The 22,048-nt window shown below is 45.1% G+C and overlaps 1 protein-coding gene across 5 annotated transcripts in view; it reads right to left on the bottom strand.

The window, feature by feature from the left end:
• MAD1L1 (mitotic arrest deficient 1 like 1) overlaps positions 1-22,048 on the bottom strand; it is a 378,641-nt gene that overhangs the window by 73,264 nt on the left and 283,329 nt on the right. For all 5 annotated transcript variants that reach the window (XM_072878170.1, XM_072878171.1, XM_072878172.1 and 2 more), the window contains one exon: positions 20,990-21,180. In XM_072878170.1, coding sequence (XP_072734271.1) covers positions 20,990-21,180 — 191 coding nt within the window. The remainder of the gene's footprint in view (positions 1-20,989; positions 21,181-22,048) is intronic.

The following is a 22,048-nucleotide window of genomic DNA, read 5'->3' as shown; positions in this document are numbered from 1 at the left end:
TAGTGAGTTACGAGTTAATCAACTGTTCTGAGTTCCTTGGGAGAGCAATAAAGCTGAAGCCTGAAAATGGAAGAAGGACAAGGCCATGGCCTTTAAATTCTTTAAAATTGCTTAACCCTAAGGTCCAAGCTGGGAGCATCCTCAAAGAGGTCGGGACTTCCCCCATTCTGAACATCCTGTTGTACCACTAATCATCAGCACTCCAAGGCTTTCACAGTACGGTCAGGTTCAGAGACATTTCCTTTTTTCCTTTTTATCTGCACTTAGTTGGGACTTCTGTAGTGTGTGACAAAAGGCACAGAAAAGATCAGTAACTCTTCAAACCCTTGATTTTTTGTTTCCACTGTTCCCTTTCAAAGGATGTTGCAAAAGCCTAAAGCAAAAGGCAGAAAAGAAACATGGAAGAGTTGGAGAGTAACCATCAAGCCCCAAGTTCAGGATCCTGCATTCCTTGTGCGAGAGCTGTGAACAACATCTCTCTACACCACACAGTAAAAGGAGCTGGCACAGCAGGAACTGCCTTAAAGAATAAATTAATAAAAACAGCAGAGAAAAGAGAGTGAATAAAGCCTGTCAAGAAATGAAGGGTTTGGGAGATTGAGCATTTCCCACATTTTAATGCATCTGGGAGATAGAAGGCAAATGATGGGTGATTTTCTTTTGCCATTGAACTATGGAAAGATTTAATCTATTTTCACTCCAATTTACTCTTTGCAAGTCTAACATAGATGGACTACATTCTTCTTCCCTGCAACATGCTAGCCATCATTACTGTTTCTCTGTGATTGTTAAGAGAAGAAAAGCTGCAGTTGCTATGGGATCTCTGCCATCACCCAAGAGCCTTCCCAATGGGGTCGGGGGGGGGGAGGAACCAGAAGATAAATATTTATAGCACAGGATTCCACCAGACTTTCAAACTTCTGCTAAAACAGGAGACATTAAAAACTTTTTTTTTTAAATTGAGACACAGCAGTTATGAACCCCATAGCCAAGCATACACCCAACTCTAGTAAAGTTGCTAATCCATGAATATCATTCATCACTCAACAGCAGTTCAACTGTGCCATCTTAGTAGTGCAGGTGAAGCTTTCCCAAAAAATCAGGAGGAGGTAGGCTCTTTCATCTGGAGAACTTTTGCTTGTACTCCTTCCAGTGCTCTGCCCCCCGACAGCAAGTTCCCGCACAGAGGCTGAACTACTGCTCTTTATAATGATCCAAGACAAAGATGTGGCTGTTTACCATGCTAGACGGCAGCAGTGGTTGCAGCTATGGCTGCTGGGCAGGCAGGGGACGTGGGAAGAGCACATCATGAGGCTTGCTCCCAGCTCAACAGGGCATCGCAGAACTGGACATTGCTCAGTGTGGGCACCATGGTGAACCATGCTTTCTTGGCTCTTGCCACCATGCTCTACACCCCTCTTCTCTTCCCTGCACGGATGCTGCTTGAAGTTTTTAAAAGAAAAATCCTTTTCCCGAGAGATTTCTTCTCCTGCCTTGCAACCTCTACTTAGTTTAGGGGGCGAATGTGCTATCTGACTGTTGTGGAGACAACATGGACTCCTGAGGTTGGGACTTGGCACGGAAAGGACGAGGAACAGATGTTCATAGATTTCATTGCAAAATATAGTTACCCACAGTTTTGAACACTACACACAACATATTCTTGTAAACGTAAAACAATGGGAAGTGCCCTCTGTGTCCTTGTGGACATCTTGGGCGTTCCTCCAGATCTTACCTATATTTTCCATACTGCGACATTTCAGCACTGCAAGCAGCAGCCTTCAGAAATGCAGGGAGCACGGAGGATTGCTTCACATATAGCAAAGTAATCTTTTTAGGGCTAATTTTCATGTTCCTCTACAACATCCAGGTCCTGGGGGAAAGCAGAGCCCAAAGCTAGCCCTGGATGAAAAGATTAGTTCCTTCTGCATTAAGATGCTTGTAATGATTCAGCAACTTAAAGCCATCTTTCTACCAACAAGGAGTCTTTGTGGTTCCTCTATAAGCCGATAGTTCAAAGTGACAAATAAAATAAAATAATTTGACAGAAGTCATTACCACCTACAAAGCTGTTGTACATTTGTGAGTACAAATGGGTCAATTGTGCCCAAAACCTGCAGTTTTATTCAGCTGGGAGAATAATCCCATCCTTCTTTCCAAAAAGAAATCTACAATTTTGCCTTCCCTAACAAGCAATTCACCTGAAGCATTAGCAGTTAAACTAGTAAGAGCAAATGCAGTATCATCCACAGCTCCTAGGTATGACTGTCATTTCCCAAAAGGCAGGTGAAATGCACTGAGGACAACCAGATCTCCTCATCGGGAGGGTGACCAGCTGTCTCCTATCTGACATCCATAGCATTTCAGACTCCTTTAAAACCAGGCACTTCCAATAAACTGCAGGAGCAATCAATCCTCCACTCTTGCTGCAAACTGTTGCTGCCCAGAGGAAAATAAACTACAGAATATCTCGGCAAACAATTCAGGGTCAGAAATGTTTATTTTCTAACAATTAGTAGAGAGCCTTTGCGTACCTCCTTCAGCAGCCACCGAGCGCAGAGGGAAGTGGAGAGGGTCACAACCTTAATTCTGGACACAAATTGGCTGCTGGTTCTCCACTGCTGAAAGGGGGAGAGGAGGTTACGGCCATGGAGTAATGAGCGAGATTACACCACAATCAGGGAACGGAGATGTGAGCTGGAGAGACGTGCCGAAGGCAGGGAAAACATTCCTTAAATTAAACCCCTATTGTTCACCTCGTCTCTGCCTCGGTGGATAATCCACAAGACTCTGAGCTCCTGCCAGGAGACAGTGTGAATAATTCCAGAGAATTTTTCCTACCTGTCGGTAAAATAGTAGTCTACGCATGCATGAGCTTTCCACTTCTTTGAGCCATGCATATGGGAAGGTAAATTTTCTGTAATCCCTGGGAATATCCTTTCCTTTCCCCTTTTCCCAGTAAAATCTAGACTGTGGTTTTTCAGGATGAAGGGGTGCAAGCTGCACAGCTGAGAAATCAGGAGTGTAGCACATGACTCCTCAGCACTTTGTGCATCATTAGAGCGAGGTCATTAACAGGATTATGGGGGGCTGCGGGCAACGAGCCTATCATCTGTCTGGAGGATGATGTGTGAAAGCAAGGAAGGCAAATGCAAATTTGCAAAGGAAACATGCTCCATTTGTGAGGTGAATTATAGTTTCCTTCCTCTGAGACAGACTGTGAAGAGCCTCACACCTGAAGATAACCTGGTGGTAGTAAAACCCTTTCTGAAGAAGGCTGCAGGACAAGAATTACATGAAGATGGCAGGACTAGTCTCCTCAGTGGACATCTGACCCAGCTTCCACGTCGACATGTGCGGTATAGAAATATGAATACAGCAACAACTGGCAACTGTAGCTCTCAACACCAGAGACCGTATAAGAATTTGGGAAATAGTGAGTTGGAACTAATGCAATGTGCTTTGAGATCTTCATTCAAAAGACTTTGTGTAAGACTGTAATGGCATACTATATACAGTATGCTGTGATGCTTAACATATCCATGCCCATCGAGAACCACAGCAATTTGATTCAAGTTCTATCTTTTAAACCACTATGGATATCAACCCTTGCTTCCTTCTTATTAACACTGCTGTAAAGTGCCTGACACAAATCTACATCAAATGAATATAATTACAGAGGAAAATACACTGCATTAACTTATATGTCTGGCCTTCCCTTGCTTCTTCTGTCTTACCACTGTTCTTTCCCTCTTTTCTCCTTCCTTTTTGGTATGGCAGTTTTGTTTCTATTTTCCTTCACAATTCATCTTCGTTGTCCTTCTTTTCTTTCAGTCTTTCACCTATTCCTTGTTTCAAGCCCAAAGCTGATTGCTTTCCCTTTTTTTTTTCCAAGTTTGATCGATTTATTCTGCACTTACATAAATGATTTTATACAAAGCATATAAACCATAGAACTCCCTGCAGAATGCCATAAGCACTGCCACCATCCATGTAGGTAAGGGGAAAAAAACGTGAAGTTAACAAAGTGCTAAATTAAGTAAGAATTTCTTACATCATACTTTGAAGCTTGCCAAAATCTGGCTCTTCAGATGTACTGCAACAGCAATTTTCTAAGACACAGGTCCTTTGCAGGCAAAAATCTTTATACTTTAGTGTTAGATGGGAAAAGAAATACAGATCCTCCCAGCTGCTATAGCAGGGACCAGGGGACGAGGTAACCTTTCAAACAACCAGGCCCCAAGTCATCCTATCGTTGCTACTGCATGGCACCCAGGATGATGAGATTGTTCTTGCCTACTACAGAAAAGAAAGGGAAAGAAGATGAGGGAAAGTATTCACTTTTCATATCTCATCGGAAACACCTGCAGGACTTCAGGCAAGTGATCTCTCTTGAAATTCATTGTATTGCTCAATCCATCCTTGCTTAATTCATCTAATGAAACTCTTAAACGGTACCCAGGCTATAGGCTGGCTCTCTACAGAGATGGGAATTACATCCCTAATTACAAGATATGGTACTGCCCTAATAATAAGTACCGTGCTCAAGAAGTCCCCACCCAGGGGGATGAGCTTTGACCTCTTTTAACAAAAACTGCAAAATAGTTGATAAGAACATTAAAGCAAGTCACTGCTCCAGAAACCACGCATTCACTTGCTCTAAGCACTCTGGCACTGGTTGCCGAAATTAACTTCTGAGCACATCTCACTAGTCTGAGTTGGTGATAGCTGGCTGTCCCCCAGTGCTGTAACACAGATTTGGGGCAGGAGCATACAGAAGTGTAGAAGGGGAACTAGAAAGGCAGATACTTTTACCCTACAGTATTCACTTGCTTTACCCCACAGTCCCCTAATAGCACCAGGGCAAGCTCAGCTCAACAGGTCCATTCCAGGCACTGCTGGAGAAATTAATCTGAACTTTTCATGCATCTTCAGGATGAGCCTTCACAACCCCTGGAGATGAATGGCTCCTCTACAACACACACCCTACCCCAAAAAGAACTGGGCCTTGCTAAGCTGTCATTATTGCTCACGTTTCCTTTCAAACAGCACCTCTTGCCCTAAGAGCATTCTCACTCCTCACACCGGCAGCAAAAGACTGCAGCAGTCTCTAGCTGGGGACATGTTTTCTTCTCCAGCACAGATTCGTAGCATTGAACAGCAAACCTTCAATTATCACAGCACATGACTCTAAAACTTGCTCAACTGGAAACATTCAGCTATTTCTAACCTTGCTTTCAGTCGTCTTCTTTCTTTTGCCCCCAAAGCCATCTAAAATAGTATTCTCCTGGAACCTCTGCGCAGCCTGCCTAGCACAAAGTTAAACCATAAGTCAAAATGATTAAAATTATATGGAAATATATACATCTCCTTCAACACTGTACTGGGAACATGGCTCCTAATGGGACATCACTACAAATTACTCATAAGGCCAAGACATGTGGCATTTCCCAGAGAACCTGCACATTCTCCTTTTTATGCCAGATGACTTATAAGCAGCAATCAGTCTTTTCCTTTTGGGGCTGTACCTTCCATACGCATAATTTGAATCTTTAAAATGAACCCCCTGATCTGGATTCCACCTTCTTGGGAGGAAAAAAAAAAAATAAAAAATCTTGGAAATATATAGCAACAAGAAACTGGCAGGACAAACTCACACTCCCACTGTGCCAAATCGCAAGTTTAGTAATTCTGTTTTCTTCCCGCTGAGTGGAAGGTGTCATTAGCTGCTGTATTTAGAGCCACAGAAAAGGTTCTTGGAGCAATCCCCAGCCTCTCTCTGAACCAGGTGGCTGATGACCACAGGAGCTCTCTGCAGCTGGGGACCTTCAACTTCATCTTCCTGCAGTCACCACTTCAAATTTAATGGAAAGGAAATAAACGGGGCAAGTGGCACGATATGAAGAGAAACCCTCAGGCTATGTCATCCTCCTCCGGGCTGAAATTCATCCCTGCATCAGGGCCACTTTAAAGTCCTTGCGCTGCATAAATCACTCTCGGGTGCTTTTAACTCAAGAATAGCTTTCCTTCTGGGATACAATTTCTCCTCTAGGCCGGTCTCTGTGGAGCACCCATTGAACCAAATCCTCATTTCTGAAGATTAATATAACAATTCAAAGAATCATCCTCTTACTGTAAGCCTTGGAGAGGAGCACAAAGGCCTTGGAAATGTCTTGCAATCACACACACGTGCACCTGGGCTTGAGTCTTGTCTGCCGGCAACAATCCTACATGCTTTTGAGAACGTCAGCCCATCTGACCATGAGGAGACCTCCTGCTTATGCAAACGTGCCCATCCACTGCGAACGCCTGTGCTGGCTTTGCAGGCAGCACTGTGCGACAGGGAGGAGGAACAGCAGAGCACGGTTGTGTTTGCTTGATGGGATTTCGAATAAGTAAAGATACAAATCCATAACCGTAGGTGGTCTTCGTGATGCATGCAAGGAGGAGGGGAAGGAGAACATGAGGAATTGCCCCTTTCATGTGGTGACTGAGGATGGGAATGCCCTGCTGTTTCCAGATTTGTTTGGGATGGTTGAAATGAAGACCACCTGTGCTGCCTGAGAATTGGGAAAATCTGTGCAAACATTCATTATTTATAAGATAGCTGTCCAGAGGCAAATTGCCTGGAATCCATTAAAGGGAGAAATCCCAGCTCCCTCTGGCAGTCGCCTGGCACAGGCCTTTTCCACTGACACAAAGGGAGGGAAAAAACTCATTTTAATTTCTAATTAATCTTCTGGTATATAATACTTTTAATTAGGAAAAAAAAAATCTGCACACTCTTTGAGAGAGGAAGGAAGGAGCCAAAAGCGAGGCAGAAACTCTGGCATCTTGGCTGCAGTTCAGGCCTCGTCCTCTTTAAATCTGCCGGAGCAGGTGAACCCTGCAGCCTGCTGCTCTGCTCTCCGCGATGTGACCAAAGCCCCTGCAACGCTTCAGGAGGCTGCTGTCGAGATGAGGAGTGGGACTCTGTGTGTACAGGCTTGGATATTTACCCTGGAAAAGAAAATCCAGGTGAAGATAAGCAGGGGGGAAAAGTGTTTGAAAGATGCCTTGGACAGAAATGAAGTGGACTCTGTTGGACAAAGCATGGACAAGACAAGCAGAAAGGCCCAGGGACAAGGAGACCCAACCCATAGATGATCTCTTCAAAGTAATAACCCCCCCCAAAAGTTCATTGCCCCACCCCAAATTTCCTAGCCCTTCTTTAGCCTTCTAATGTCTCTCTTCCCTGCATTCATTATTAATGCCACTGGGGGTACAGATTTGCACTTCGGTTTCTGAAAAATTAATTCAATGATTAAAATTTCAGTCCCTGAGTGATGGAAGCAGCTCAGGCAAGCTGGAGATGCCCCTTTGCAGTGTGAAGGCCTTTGGTACACAGCCCGCTTACCCCCTGCATGAGAAGCTTCCCTGTAGACCTAGCTCAAGGAAGAAAATCTGGTAGGAAAAATCTGTGTTCTTAAGTTGATCAAGTTCTGCTTTTGTGGAGAAGCCATTTCAGTTTAATACCCTATCAATGCTCAATTCAGTGCAGAGAGCAATCCCCAGGTTCTTCCAAGGCTCAAGGACTCATGGCTTTCTACATGATCCCCTGGGCAAGGGAAAATCTCCAAATGAATGTAAATATTAATCAACACTGTACATCTATCACTCATTGGCAAGCTGACTGTTGGCTGGGAGACTTTTGGTGTGGTTAATGAAATTTGCTATGACACTGTGCTTAAAATGAAAGAGTAGCAGAGAAAGGCCCTCGGAGAAAGACACCTTCTCAACTCACAAAAAATGTCTATTTTCTCATCTGCTCCCACACCGATCAGCAGAAAGAGCAAGACCCAAGGAACGTGCGAACTGGTGAGGAAAGGGTGCCAGATCACACGGCACCCAGCCCTTGGGGGGCAATTTCTCCACATTCCAGAAGAACAGACACCTCCACTGCAAATTCAGTATCAGTTCAGGAAGGTCCTTGCCCAGGCTGCAGCGGAGCTACCCTTCCCATCAGCTCCGCATCAAAGGAAAAAGCAGGCAAAAAGCCCGCGTAATTCTCCACCCTCAATTCCTGGCACTGTTATTTTTATTTATTTTAAAACAAACGTGAGAGGGAAGTCAGAGCTCTGAGCAGCACACAGAACTGAGGAGCTCAGAACCCTTCTCCAGATTTAGATAAGAGAAGGAGGAGGAAGGGCTGGATATAAACTTACAGATACTGATTTCATTTTTAGCACCTACGGTGCTAAAAAATAGCAAAATAGAACAAACACAAAAAAATAAGACTGCCTTTTCCATGGCACCTTACTGAGTAAAAACCCAACTAAACCGTGAAGCAGAATAAAGACGGCAAACTCCTCCATCCTTGGGAAGCAGCATCTTTCCATTCACACATCAGCAACACGCTGAGAACATGGTGGGAACTCAGGGCAGCACTGGCAGGACATTCCCCACGAGCCAACCCAGCGCTGCTTGTGCTGCCTTTGTGGGGACAAGAAATGGACAAAGAGGAACCGGGAGTGCTGTGAGGAACTCTGCCAAAATCCTCTAGAGGCAGGGAAATAGCAAAGCTCTGAAACTGAGAACTGACTTTCTCTGAAGCAACAGGATTAGTGACAGCCCACGTTGCACTTCACTGGGGTCATGACAGCTACGGGAACACCGAATGCTCACTCAAAGGCAGCTCCTGGATTCAGATGCTGCACGTTTCCTCCTGAAATATTTTATCAAAGCAACATTTCTAAAAACTCTACTAAATTGTGAATTTTGGGGAAAAACCTCCTTGCTAGCTCCAGAAGAACGTACGCTGTGCATATCAGCAGCACAGTGCTACCAGGAACAAAAAGCAACGGGCAGAAACCTACTTTTTACCACATTCACTGAAACTTTGCAGGGTGAATGCGCAGAACGTTGGTTGCTTGGAAAACTCACTGCTTTTCTTCCTCAAGATGTGGCTTTGTGGAGGTTTCAGAATACGTGGGCTTTTATGTGCTGTTCAACTCTTGAAGTTATTCTGAGCTGAGAGCCTTTAGCACCACGGTCCCATATCTACAGGACAGACAGAGCATCAGTACGTGCAATATTAGCTCCCTCACATGCTTTCACGTGCCAGCCTTCCCACCTCGGGATCAGTTCATTCATCCTGCTCTTACAGAGTCCAGGTGGCTATTGAATCGCCCCTTCCGAAAAGGCTCCAGTGCAGGATATGTCCCACCTTGCAGCAGCGTTGACTCCAGCCTCGTGACACCAACACACCTGAGAGATGACGTGCTGGGGCGCACAGCCCTGATGCTCCGTGCAGAGCAAAGAGGAAATGGAAATGCTGGAACAAGCACTTTGGCACAGCTTCTTGGCTGGGCTAAAGGTTTATTCCTGGGATGCTGCTTTCCTGCAGACTAAGGAAAATTAAATTTAGCACTTTGCAAATAAATAGGTTAAGGCTGAAAGGACACTATTTAGGAATTTACTGCTTACAGCAGCCTCAGAGATTATAGATCCATCACCGTCTATTACCTTCCTAGTTACTGCTTCCACTCTGTCTATCTTCCCCACTTACAGAGTGGTCCTTTCATCAGGTCTTTTTCTGTTCCAACTTGAAACTGTCATCACTCTAATGGAATTATATGAAGAAAAACAACTTTGGGCTGCAGTGACTCTGCCAAAAAGCCAAGGACATCTCCCGTGCTTTCCCAGGACAACACGGTGAGATTCTTGCCTGACAGAGACATGCACAGAGGTCTGACAACCTCCTGGGAAATACAGCGACAGAGAGCTGTTTACACGCATGTCCAAAACCTCTGGGCCTTCATGCAACTGTCAGCTGGGCCCTTTCAACACCCAGAAACACAAGAGCTTTCGCAGGGACCAGCAAACCGACAGCTGACTGGTAACCCTTGCTGCAGATTCATCGTAGCTACATTGCACATGGCATGAGAACTAGTCACTGAATGCACCGACGTGATTACAAACCCCCGCCTCGTGCTGCATGCACCTCTTCCACTATCTGCTTCATATAAAAATCACCTGCAGACAGTCCCCTCTCCAGAGTCAGATACATCCCAGAAATGCAAAGTGACAGCTAGCACATGAAACCCTTTCCAGAGACTTCCATTAAGACAGACAAACCCTTCAGTTTAAGGTTGAAATTCATGTCAGCTCCCCAGAACACAGCTGAGATAGACCCACCATTACCAGCTACCCACTTTTGCTGAAACTAAATACAGATTAGGGACAAATTAAAATTTTCAAGCCTCAGTTTGATATTATTCCCTCCAAGATACAGGCAGACAGGCTTGTCGTCTTCTAGAAGCTAAAGATGCCATCAAAAGATAACTTTGGGAGTTACCAAAGCTGGAGGTCATCCTCAGCTCTCAAATTCCCTGCTTCTGCCATGGAGAAGAAAGCAGCAATGTGATTTAGCTATGAATCCTTATAAGATAGATCTGACATAAAATACTTTTCCGCACTTCTTCCTCAAAGGATGTTCTCATGCAATTGACAAAAAAGAAAATACATTAAATCCTAAGTCCTAAAATAGTACTAAGTTCCCTGCTCTTACCGCTAACATTCACAGGGGGCAGAATGAACATTTTCTGTGTGTGGATTTAGGAAGATTCATGTACTTGTTTGTTTGAAGCAAAGGTAAGAACGGGATAGGTTTTTTCACTATTTCCATGTATATGAATAAAGACAGTTGATACATTATTAAATCCTAACATTAATCTGTACCCATGTTAAGTATTAATTCCTGAAGTATACAGTACGTAAAGAGCTGAGCTGCAAAAACTGTTGTTCTGTAGCATAGGGTAGGACTCCACCAGAATCACAGCAGCCAGTCCCCGTAACAAAGCTCTCCAGAAGGATTTTCAGTTTACTGCTGCATTCTGTCATTGCTCCACAGATACAGCACCATGGCAAGGACACCAGCATTAATAGATTCATACTGCAACACTGACAGGACACGTTATGATCTGGAGAGCCTGCATGGCACGTTGTGCTTAAGACTCCCCGATGCTGTGAAGTGTATCAAATCTTCAAGAAATGCCATGACTGAATGCTTGGTGTGCTTCCAACCCTCTCCAGCAATAAGTGCCTCCAAATAGAGGTGGGATGCCTTGGAGGAAAGCAGAAGGCACACTCACAGTGGTTATTATTTTTGCTTTCTTACAAGCGGTTTCTCAAAAAGAAAATGTAAGAGACTTCTGTTTAGGTAAAGGTCTTGGGGAACACCCAAACACGGCAAAGACTGGGATCCCATGAAGAAGAGCTGCCTAACAAGCTTTGAAATACGGGCTCTTATCTTAAACTGGCAAGCCAGTTTGAGAGAAAGCGTATTAACTGGTTTATGCAATGCTAACTTCACGGTTAAGAGCCATGTAGTAATTGAGCATTTAGACTTTGAAGCATGGAAGCAATACAAGGATGACAGAGGAACGTATGGCTGCGAGATCCTGTTCTCCTGGCTCACCCCTGATGGTGGCCCTTTGGCTGCCAAAGGGGACCTGTGACCATGACACCCCATTCTCTGCTCCTCACTGTTCCCCCACTACATCCCTCCCCACTCACCTGCCAAACCTTGTGGGAAAGGGCTAACCACCTTGTTATCCAAACTAAGTTTAGGCTAAAACCTTTTAACTCTGAAATCCTAGATGACGGCACAACACATGCATTTATATTCACAACAAATAAAGGAGAAGACCTTTATATAAGCCCAGATCCATTCTTCAGATGGAGATGATAGATGTCCCAAGACCATACCAGCATGGGAATCTTTTGCTGTGTTTCCATATTTGTGAACAGTTTTTTATACACCCCCCCCCCCCCCCCTTCCATCCCTGGAGATCAGAAAATCTTTTGCCCTAGACAATCATGGGTAGTAGCTATAACTCCCAAAGCAAGAGATAAGTCCTAATTATATTTGTATTTAAACAACGTGCTGCTTACTCGAGAAAGAAGAGAGGCAGCGGCTGCCACTCACTCTCGCCGGTGGCTTTGTGCAGGCTGAGCTGTGCTGCCATGACCTGGAGCACTCACATGCTGGTGGGGGCTTTGCTGGATGTGACCAGCTGCACCTCACCTCCCAGGTGCTGCCTGGAGCTAACTGCTCTTCCTAGAGGTCTTCTCACAAACCTGTTCCTGGAATACACAGGGAAAAGGCGAAGGAGTGGTACAAAAGCCATCTTGAAGTCCCTCGGCAATGCTCCGACTGTGTGCCCTCTGCACCACCAACCACCCCTCACAGCCAGCTAAAAAGAGGCTTCAGGGATGTCCATGCAGGATTACAAGTGGAAGAAAGGGCCACAGGAATTGCTGAAGTCCCTGACACCATTTGTCACACAGGGATGGCATGGAAGATGATGTCGTGACAGTCTTGCTGCGGCTGAACTTGCTGGCCTTGGAGCAGCCCAGCACCAGCACAGAGGCCCAGAACTGACCCAAGGCAGGAGAGGTGGCCTGTCCCCTCCTCCTCATGTCCAAGGACAGACAAATAATTGAGACTGTGGAGCAGCCAGGGGAGATGGCTAAGAAGCGGGGTACCCAGAAACTCAAGACTTTTCCCCCGCAAAAGGATAAAAACCTCCAGCAATTTCCACTCCTTTTCATGTGCAGCTTTGAACATAACCATATGCAAGCAGCCAGCGGGGTTGTGGTTTGCTGACACGGCTCTGCGTGTTCTGCAAATTCACAACAAAGCAGCCAGGGAAAGCAACAAGCGTGCATCAAAAGCTGCTTTGCAAAACACCCATTTCATGTGTGCTGCAGCGAGGCCTTGGTATTCCCCCATAGCCCGGACTCGAAGGCATCGCCTTTTCCTTCAAGAGTGCCAATCACACAGACTCCAAGTAGAACATCTTTTGAAACTACGAGAGACTCAAATAAATAAATTAAATAAACTGAAGAGATTTAACGCCTGTTGAAGGTGGTGGGTACCCACAGAAAAGGAAAGGAGCGGCCGTGCCGCCCCAGGCCCCCCGGCCCACACCGGCTGCACCATGCGTCTGAGGGACAATTTGCTGTGTCCATTCACGTATAACAAAAGCCGGCTGCGCCAGTTACATCTCCAACCCATTCGCACACAGCTTCCCCACCGCAGAACATTTTGAAAAGCTTCTCAAACCCCCGTGGAAGTCCATGAATGGTAATATCCTGCGCCCAGGTGAGAGGGATAGAGAAAATCAGAAGGTTGAGTGACCTAGAGCAAAGCCACGCAGCGATTTAGCGGCAGAGATGGGAACGAGGGGTTTTTCTTATGTCCCCTCTGCTTTATCCATTATTTAACACCGCCTTCATCTCATGGTGCGTAAACACAGTCCTGTCAGCCCACACAGTCCTTTGTAAGCTGTTCAAATACAGCAGCGAGCGGATGCAGACATCCTTCTCTCCCGAGACCTCCCGCAGGCAGACCAGGCGCAGCCAGAGACAAGAACAACTCTTCTTCAGCAAACTGCAATCATGCAGGTGCTGGGAACGTGGCGGGTGGGGAAAGGAAGGAGAGGCTTTTATTCTAGCGGGTAAGTCAGCCAGGATCTGCTCTGCCTCCTGCTAACTTACCCTGCAGCTTTCGCGTTGCCTGGGGCGGAGGGGTGTGCTGTGCGTGCCGGGCCGCCTGGCTCTGCCGTGCGGCACAAGGATGGAGTCAGTGGCTGCCTGGTTTGGGGCACGGGCAGAGCTAGGGCACGACCTGCCCCGTGCGTTGTCCTACACCATGCATCCAGGGCCACACGTTGCTACACCAGCCTAGTTTAATTAAATTCTCATCAGGGACCTGTGCTCCATGTTGGTGCACGTGACTCTTCCCTAGAAAGCATGGGCTCTCTCTCTCTCATTATATTTTAATGAAGGAAAAGGGGATTTGGAGGGAGGTGAATTGCAAACATTAAAAAAAGGCATATTCCAGTAATTTGGTTACTTATTGTAATTGCAGAATCATAGAATCATAGAATAATTTAGGTTGGAAAAGACCTTTAAGATCATTGAGTCCAACTGTAAACCTAACACTGCCAAGTCCACCAGAAGCCATGGAAACAGATGCTGAGGTCCTTCAGCTGGGATGGCTGATGTCTGCCATGTCCTGTTGCCTGGATGAGGCCATCAGCAGTACTGACAGTGATGGTGGCTGAAGCCAGGTGCAGAATTTGTGGGAATAACTTGAAAGCTGCCTTTTTTCAGCGCCCTGCTCCTTTGCCGAGAGAGGGGAAGTGCAGACAGAGAGGCAGAGCTCATGCCACCACAAGCGGCATGCTGTGGGGAGGGAAACCTGGAGCTACAGCACGGGCACCGCCACGCCCTTGGGGCATGAAGGAGCGAAGGGAAGGGAATCTGCAAAAGCAACTTGGTGGCCAACAGCTGATGATTACAAAGCTAACAGGGAGTTGCAGAGGGACAGACTGAATCTCAGATGGCATCTGTGAGCCAACTTCATGTTTCCTGCCCAAAACCAGGCCTGCTTTTTTGAAGTGACAAGTTATGTATCTGCCTCGCAGTGTAACACATCAGTCACTCCAACAGAGAGGATGCACTCATCAGTAAGACAAATCTCTGACCTTTCAGAGAGCCTCACATGTACCATCCTCCCGCTAGTCAGGAAAGACTCAGTCACTGGAACAATTCTCCAACATCATCAGCATTAATTACCTGCATGGCTGGGCCTGGCAGACTCGCAGGGAAGGGGAGCAAGTGGTGCCAACATGCTGGAAATGGGTATTGCGCCAGGCTGACAGGTAAGAGGGGAGTGTATTCCCCAGCCCAAAGCTGCTCTGTGTTCCCCATCAGCACAGTCTATTTATCCTAACAAGTCTAGTGACAATGGCAGGAGCATCATCCACCTTCTACAGATGGGAAACAGAGGCAGAGAAAGAGCATTAACTTTGCCCTGTTGGAACAAGGCTTCAGCCCAGCCTCCTGAAGTCTTGAAGCAGCATCTTTTTACTCAGAAATTCTGCAGTAAAAAGAAAACCTTCTGTTAGATCTCTCCACTATCCTCGAGGTGACTGGTTTCATTTGGGGCAAAGAAGAAAAAAAAAAAAAAAAAGTAAAAACCCCTACCCTGCCCTAGGGGATAGGCAGTTGTTTAGGGAAACACATGCAGTAAGAGAGAAACTGTGTCAGGAGGAAAAAAAGCATGAGAAAGAGCAGAATAAGATGAAGACAGTAGCAAGAATTAAAGTTAGGTCCCAACATGAAACAGGCTGCTACAATATCTGAAAGAAAATGATGCGTAGGAAGTTTAAATACAGGATTTGACGCTGTAATACCATAGATTGCTCAACGGCTTCTGTTTTAGAGCTGCTGATTAGTGCAACCCAAGATGGGTCCTTGCTGTCCCTTCCAGGAATCCCAGTGCAATCATCTGGCAGGAATGCATCACACTCGCGCAGCAACGGCAGGCGCTCCCGGAGCTGAGCAGAAATGAAGTCTCCAGCAACCACACGGGAAAATTGAAAACAAAATATAAAAATAAAATAACTTGTAATTAACAAGAATGAGGAGTTAACAATCCTCAGAGAGGCCTACAATCTCTAATCAATCTCTTGCTGCCTGGCCTGCTCCACCGATGAGCCCCATTGTTATTTTTGATTGTGTGTGCAAGAGTGCGAGACGGCTGCTGGAAGAATAGCACTCCATCAAAATTGTGATTTCTTTCTCCTCTCGAGACTCATCAAGGGTGAGAAGGAAGAGAGGGGAGAAGATAGAGATGTAAAAAGAAACAAACAGCTAGAACATGCTTCTCAGAGATCCTCTGCTGGGTTCAAGGAGGAAATAACTGAAACGGCAGGTGTGCCAAGCATGCAGACTTGGATCCAGAGCTCCCAACAGTGTTGTCAGCTTCAAGACAAAACAAGAGCACTCAGGTGAGTAAAAGTAATCCCTGTATAAACCATCCTGCTCATTCCGAGATGTGCATCGTTCACTGGTGCGACCTGGCCAACCTGAGGCTAAGGCTGCGCTGGAATGTCAGCAGGCTGGACTCTCTCTGCACATTTAACCACAAGAGTTTTGTCTCCCCCTTTCAGCGAACAGTTTGTCAGCATCACTTTGTGTTTGAAAAATAGCCTCCGAGGTCTTTCTTATTCAATCCAGCCTCATTTCCCTCCTCAAGAAAAGAGAATTAAACTATTACTTCTTGTCCACATAGCTGCCCTATAGCATTTTACACACCTCGTCAATAGAGAGGCAACAGGACGGCAGGGTACAGAAGTGATGGGGCAAGCAAAGGAAGACTGGGAAGTTAAAGGTGGTATCTGTCCTTCCACCACACCCTTATTCCATACAAAGCCTTTATCCCTTTCACCGCCCTATGTTCTGCCTCTGCACCCACGGTGAACCACATTCAGAAGCAAGTGTTCACTTTTCAGATTGCCTTGAATTTTGAGAGTGACAGTTCCCCTTACAGATCTGCAAACCAACTCTTTACGTAACTCCTTAAAGAGGTGTGCATCAAAGACAGTGTGCACACACTGGCTGTTAACTTCACAGGTTGCAGAAAAGCTGTTGATTTTATTACCATATTACCAATCCAACAGGACATCAAGAAAGGTTTTATTTTGCAGCAAGAAGTGCCAGCCCTGTAGCTGGCAACATTCTCAAGCTGTGTCATGATGCTTCTGGTTTTGTTTGCTCTCTGATACTTTGGGTATTCTCTTTCAAGGCATCAAGCCTACCATCTTGGGGATGTTCTTCAATGAACTACCACTGGTGTTTGGGTTTCCATTTGATAATTTTGACAGAAAACAACAACATGGGTAAGGCCTGGAAGCAGAGTTCTGTACACTGCAACACTGGGCTCTGAGGATATAGAAAATATCTGTCTAAAGGCAGCCTTTTGGCCAAGAGCATTTATGAGCTCAGACACATAACACTGCTGTGATACTGGAAAGAGTTTGTTTTAACTTCCTTACCAACCAACTTAGACCCAAATAATTTATACATGAATTACTGAAAAATCTGAGCACTCCTTTCTGAGAAAGTAGAGGAACCTGAAATCAGAGAGATTGCAAACACCACCAGATTTGACATAGCTGTTACACAGGATCAGACTGATTGCCTTTTCAGCACAGGATCCTATCAAGAATAGTGACCAGCACCATATTCATGCCACAATAGTAGAAACAGTTTACCTGAAAGCACAGTGAATAATCAAGTACAGATTCCTCTCTCTGAGCACTCTTCTTGCTCTCTCTTGTTCACTCAAGTCTTCATTCCCAAGTATTTCCAGAGGATGGAGTTGAATGTTGCCAGGTACAGCAGCAGCAAAACCATATATAGACACAACCCAGAAAATAAGCAGCAGGCATGGGAATTTTCTTCCTAACATCTGTAGTAAGAGGTTACCTTTACACCTCAAAGCAGAGAGCTCTGCATGTCCCTACTTAAGGTAAATGTAAATATTTAATGTAAACTAGGTATTATTATGTGTATTATCCCATTCCCCATCCCCCTGCGCTGCTGCCGGGGAGGAGGGTGAGAATTCAGAGGTGAAGTTGAGCCTGGGAAGAAGGAAGGGGTGGGGGGAAAAGTGTTTCTCATTTCTCATTACCCTACTCTGATTTGATTGGTAATAAATCTAATTTCCCCAAGCCGAGTCTGTTTTGCCTGTGACATTAATTGGTGAATGGTCTCTCCCTGTCCTTATCTCAACCCACGAGCCTTTCATTATATTTTCTCTCCCCTGTCCAGCTGAGGAGGGGAGTGATAGAGCAGCTTTGGTGGGCACCTGGCATCCAGCCAGGGTCAACCCACCACAAACATTTTAGAAAACCTACTGAGCTCCTGCTCTCAGCAGTGCCTTGAAGCCAGAGGGTCTATAAAATAAAAGGATTTCCACTCTTTTTATTTTAAATTGATTGGCTTCAAATGCTTTGGCTGAGACTGTGTCTTTAGGCACACAAAAAGAAAAAGCCCATGATTTAATTTCTCTACACTGTTTGTTCATTTGTACAAGTGTCTCCAAATCATCTCCTCTTCAAATTTGACCAGTCTTTCTGTTTACCAAAAGACTTTCTTTGTCTGAAACAATTGTCATTGCCTTTCTGAAGACCTCATTTCCTTACTCTCATTCAGGATTTACCCAGAGACAAGGGTAAACAGCGTGATGTACACACGGCCAAGCAATGACATCCTGGTTTGCCACCGCTTAATTCCAAGTTGGCTAAGCTGATTTTGAGGCTCCCCAGCAATGTTTTAGCAGATGTATTTAATAGGTTGTTACAAAGGGAGTCAAAGCAGTTCTTGGATATCTCACGGGTAGCCTGGCCTAGACACAGCAGCCAAGCATTACGCAGAACGCAAAGTCTGTGTCATGGCCTAACACATCTAATGTACCAGCAATGGTAACACAATATGGAACTGTGAAGTGCCCCAATAACTATAATGCATTACATCCCACAAAAAAATCATCAGAAACTAAACTCCTGGTGAGGAATCTGTAACACCGCTTTCCACAGCATTTAATTAAAAGAATAAAAAAGAGCAAACAAGCGAGAGCGAGCTGTGAAGTCTGAGATGCGCCTTGCTGCCTACACACTCACACACAGAGGGTCTGAAAATCACTGGAACATCCTTCAAGTTGATGAGCTCATCTGTTGCATCAATAGGGATCGCCAATAAATACTGATACGGTTTCATTGGAATTCAGTGCTCATTTATAGATGCAGTCATTTATATTCGCAGCATGGCACTGTGATTAACCCTTTCATTGAAGCTGTAATTCCAATTAAAGCGAATTGGCTGGACACATACAGCATGCAGATAATAAGGCTCTACTACAGTAACAGCATACCTTGGTCAGGAAAACCAAGCACATTTTTCATCTTCATTTAGCTTTGAAGGGGTTATGTTACAGTAGCTCCTATTGCATCCCTGCTATTGAAGCCTCACTGAAAATTAAATGCCACCAGCAGTGCTACTGAAATATGCTCTAAAGTTTACAGGCAAACTACAGAAGCTTGTAAAGTGCCAGGGGACTTCTCTGGTTTAATTATATAGACCCTGTTCCATAAATTGCTTGAATGGAATAAGTACAAATAGCATTCCCTGCTTTATGACCTCTTTGGGTTAATGAAATGCACGCAAACACCCACAGTCTGCTATGGCTCAGAAATTCCACAGCATAAACACACAACCTTGCTGGAAGCTGTAGTCAGGATTCAAGCCTTGGTACATACATGAGAACCAGCTGCCTGGACTCAGCAAGGAAATAATGTGTTGTTTATATTCTACTGCTATTCTAAGCTGCAGACGGTGGGAATTTTCTGCGATGTACTGAACAGGGAGAAAGAGTCTGAGATTTTGTGGTTCAGGCTCTAATTAGCAAATCTGCTTCTCTTATCTGAAGAGGTGTGTGAGGTAAGAGAGGCTGAGGAATTCCATGAATCAATAAGCAACCCAGCCTTGGCTTTGGGAAATGCGAGATGTTGAAACTGCTGCTGCTCTACCTGGTGACACTTGCCTCCATCCTCTAGACATACTTGGGAATAAAGACTTGAGTGAAGAAGAGAAAGCAAGAAGAGCGTTTAGGGAGAGGAATCCCTACTTGATTATTCATTCTCCTGCGTGTAAATTATTTCTATTGCCATGACATGAAGGAATATTTGATCCTACTGAAGACAAACTACTGAAGCCAGCCAGTTCTCGTTCAGCCCAGTATGCAATTTTCTTATGTTTTCTTAACTTTCTCCAAGCACTCAATCTCTCCTGTGATGCAGAAAGAACTGCTAGTTGTACTGCCTGGGCATGGCATCCGACAGACATCTCCAGAAGTCTGCTGAAGTTTCATTCACTAAACATTTAAGAGTCCAGGTGTGAGCACAGGCATCTGGAGGTCTTGGAGCTAACAGCACTGCACCATCTCAACAAGAACTGTTTTCAGGATTCAGTGACGGTACCTTAAAACCAACAGAGTCATCCTCCTCCCCAGACCGTGAACTTTATTTTCTTGCTGTCATCTGTCTCAGCCCAGAAATGTCATAAGGCCAAGTAATACAACAGTTTTGGCGATATTTTCCTAGTTTTACTAAGGATCCTAGGTGCTGTCTTGTACTTACCCTCACTTGCTTTATTTGGAGGGGTTTTTTTTCCTGAAGCTCTGGAGTTGCAGAACAGGAAAATATTTGTCCTGTTATATAAAGAAACAATACTGCAGCAATCCACATGCAGCACACAGCAGTAGGTCTGCAGAAACAGAACTTCTCCAGGTCCTGCTTGGAGAGTCCCCTCCTGTGCTGAACGCCTCTAAAACTCTCATCCTTCTCATAGATGAGACTCACCCCAGCGGGATCAGTGGGAGGCAGGTATGATTTTAAGTGCCAGTTGTGTTTGTCACCGAAAAGGAGAATGTCCTCCCACTGACTTGTAAACCTGGGCTGTGGACACTTGAACCCGACGTAAAGATGTAACTTAACAGCTTGATGACTCTCATGTCACACCTCATCTCTCTAATGTATCAACCCAACTGTGCTAGCTGAAAGGGAGCACAGAAGAAAACAGCACCTATCAAGCCAGAACCCAACCTCAGACCACCTAGCTAGACCAATAAAGGTATCAGACCGGCAGAAGACAGACTGTTATTGCTACTCACCTGTGCTGTTCACATAAATGGCACTTCACACACAGAAGGATGAGTTGCTGCTCAAAAGGAATTCCAATTTACATAAAGACAAGACGATGACATGCAGACAAGCTAGAGGATAGCAAAGACAGTAAGGACATATATTTCACGGTGAGGTAAGGATGAAACCTTGATGGTTACATAAGGTTTTATTGCCGCGGCATATATAACTGATAATATAAAAAGGTGAAGTGCAAGGCCAGATGCCAAACCTTCTAAGGTAATTTTTCAAAAGAAGAAAGGATCTTTACTTCCCTCATAAGGAACACCCTGTCACATAGCAGGGGGGCAGTAGTTTTCCAGTCTAATCACTGAGAAAGAGAAAATACATTCTGGCACGCTGAAAACCATGAACCCAAAGAAGCATGTGCAGCGAGGGGTGCGCAGACCTACCTTAAAAAGCAGGCAGTCCCCTTGGTGCTCGGCATAAATGGAGGTGAGTCGATACTGGTTCTCAGTCGTGATGTCGATCTGGTACCCCGTTAGCGTGTAGCACACCTTGCGAAACTCCTGGATCTTGGTCTGGAAAACTTCTTTCAGACGCTGGTTTTTTAGTTCTGCACTTTCCACTTGTTTCTTCAGCTCTGTGTAGGGGAAGAAAATGGGTACTTTGTTATACGTCATCAGCACAGAGCCCTTGCGCTGTATTTACAGTGCTAGCCAAACTAAGTGAATTGAAAAGGTTAATTAAATTTTTAAAAAGTGAATTAAGCAGGTAGAGTAAAGAAACAGGCAAGCTAGATTCCTCTCCTCCTGGCCCCAGCAGACCAAAAGATAATAAACACTGGAATAAAGAAAACAGACATGTCTCGGTGGGATGGATTTTTCTTTTGCTCAGCCAGCCTTTTAACAACGGGTTACAAAATTCAAAGCTATAGCATCCATTTCCTCACATGCACACATCTTATTTTCTACAGAGAACCCAAGAGAAGGGTGTTATGCTACAGGAAGCAAGAAAGTGGAAAAATGGTAAGAAATACGCCTCTGTATGGTTGCATTAGGAGAAAGCTGCCTATAAGGGAAATCTCCTCCAGCACACTCTTGATTTGACTAAAAGTGCTTTGATCTCAAATTGACACACTGCTTAGGAATCCCTTAAGATTCAGGAAGGGGCTTTTATTGTGATAAAAACCCTGAAGAGTACCACTGCCTCTTTGCATTTGCTACCTTAACTGGACTGGTCCCTAGAAGAGAGGTCCTGTGAGACTGCCTGCCACTCACCCTGTATTTTATTGCTACAAAGGGAGCCGCCAGCACTGTGAATCCTTCAAGAGGATACACAACAATTACCATGAATCTTTCACCCAAGGTGCCTTCTGAGTAATTAAACCTCGATTTATCCCCCCTTTAATTACAGAGATTGGCTTTACTTTAATATACACTAGAGATGTCTCCCAAGTCAGCCTGTTTTATCAACACTGCAGTCCAGGGTCAGAAAAACCCCGACTCTTT

The sequence above is a fragment of the Ciconia boyciana genome, chromosome 13, assembly GCF_034638445.1.
Source record: "Ciconia boyciana chromosome 13, ASM3463844v1, whole genome shotgun sequence".
NCBI lineage: Eukaryota > Metazoa > Chordata > Aves > Ciconiiformes > Ciconiidae > Ciconia > Ciconia boyciana.
The sequence above is the reverse complement of the archived record's forward strand: the minus strand, read 5'-3'. Positions and strand labels throughout refer to the sequence as shown.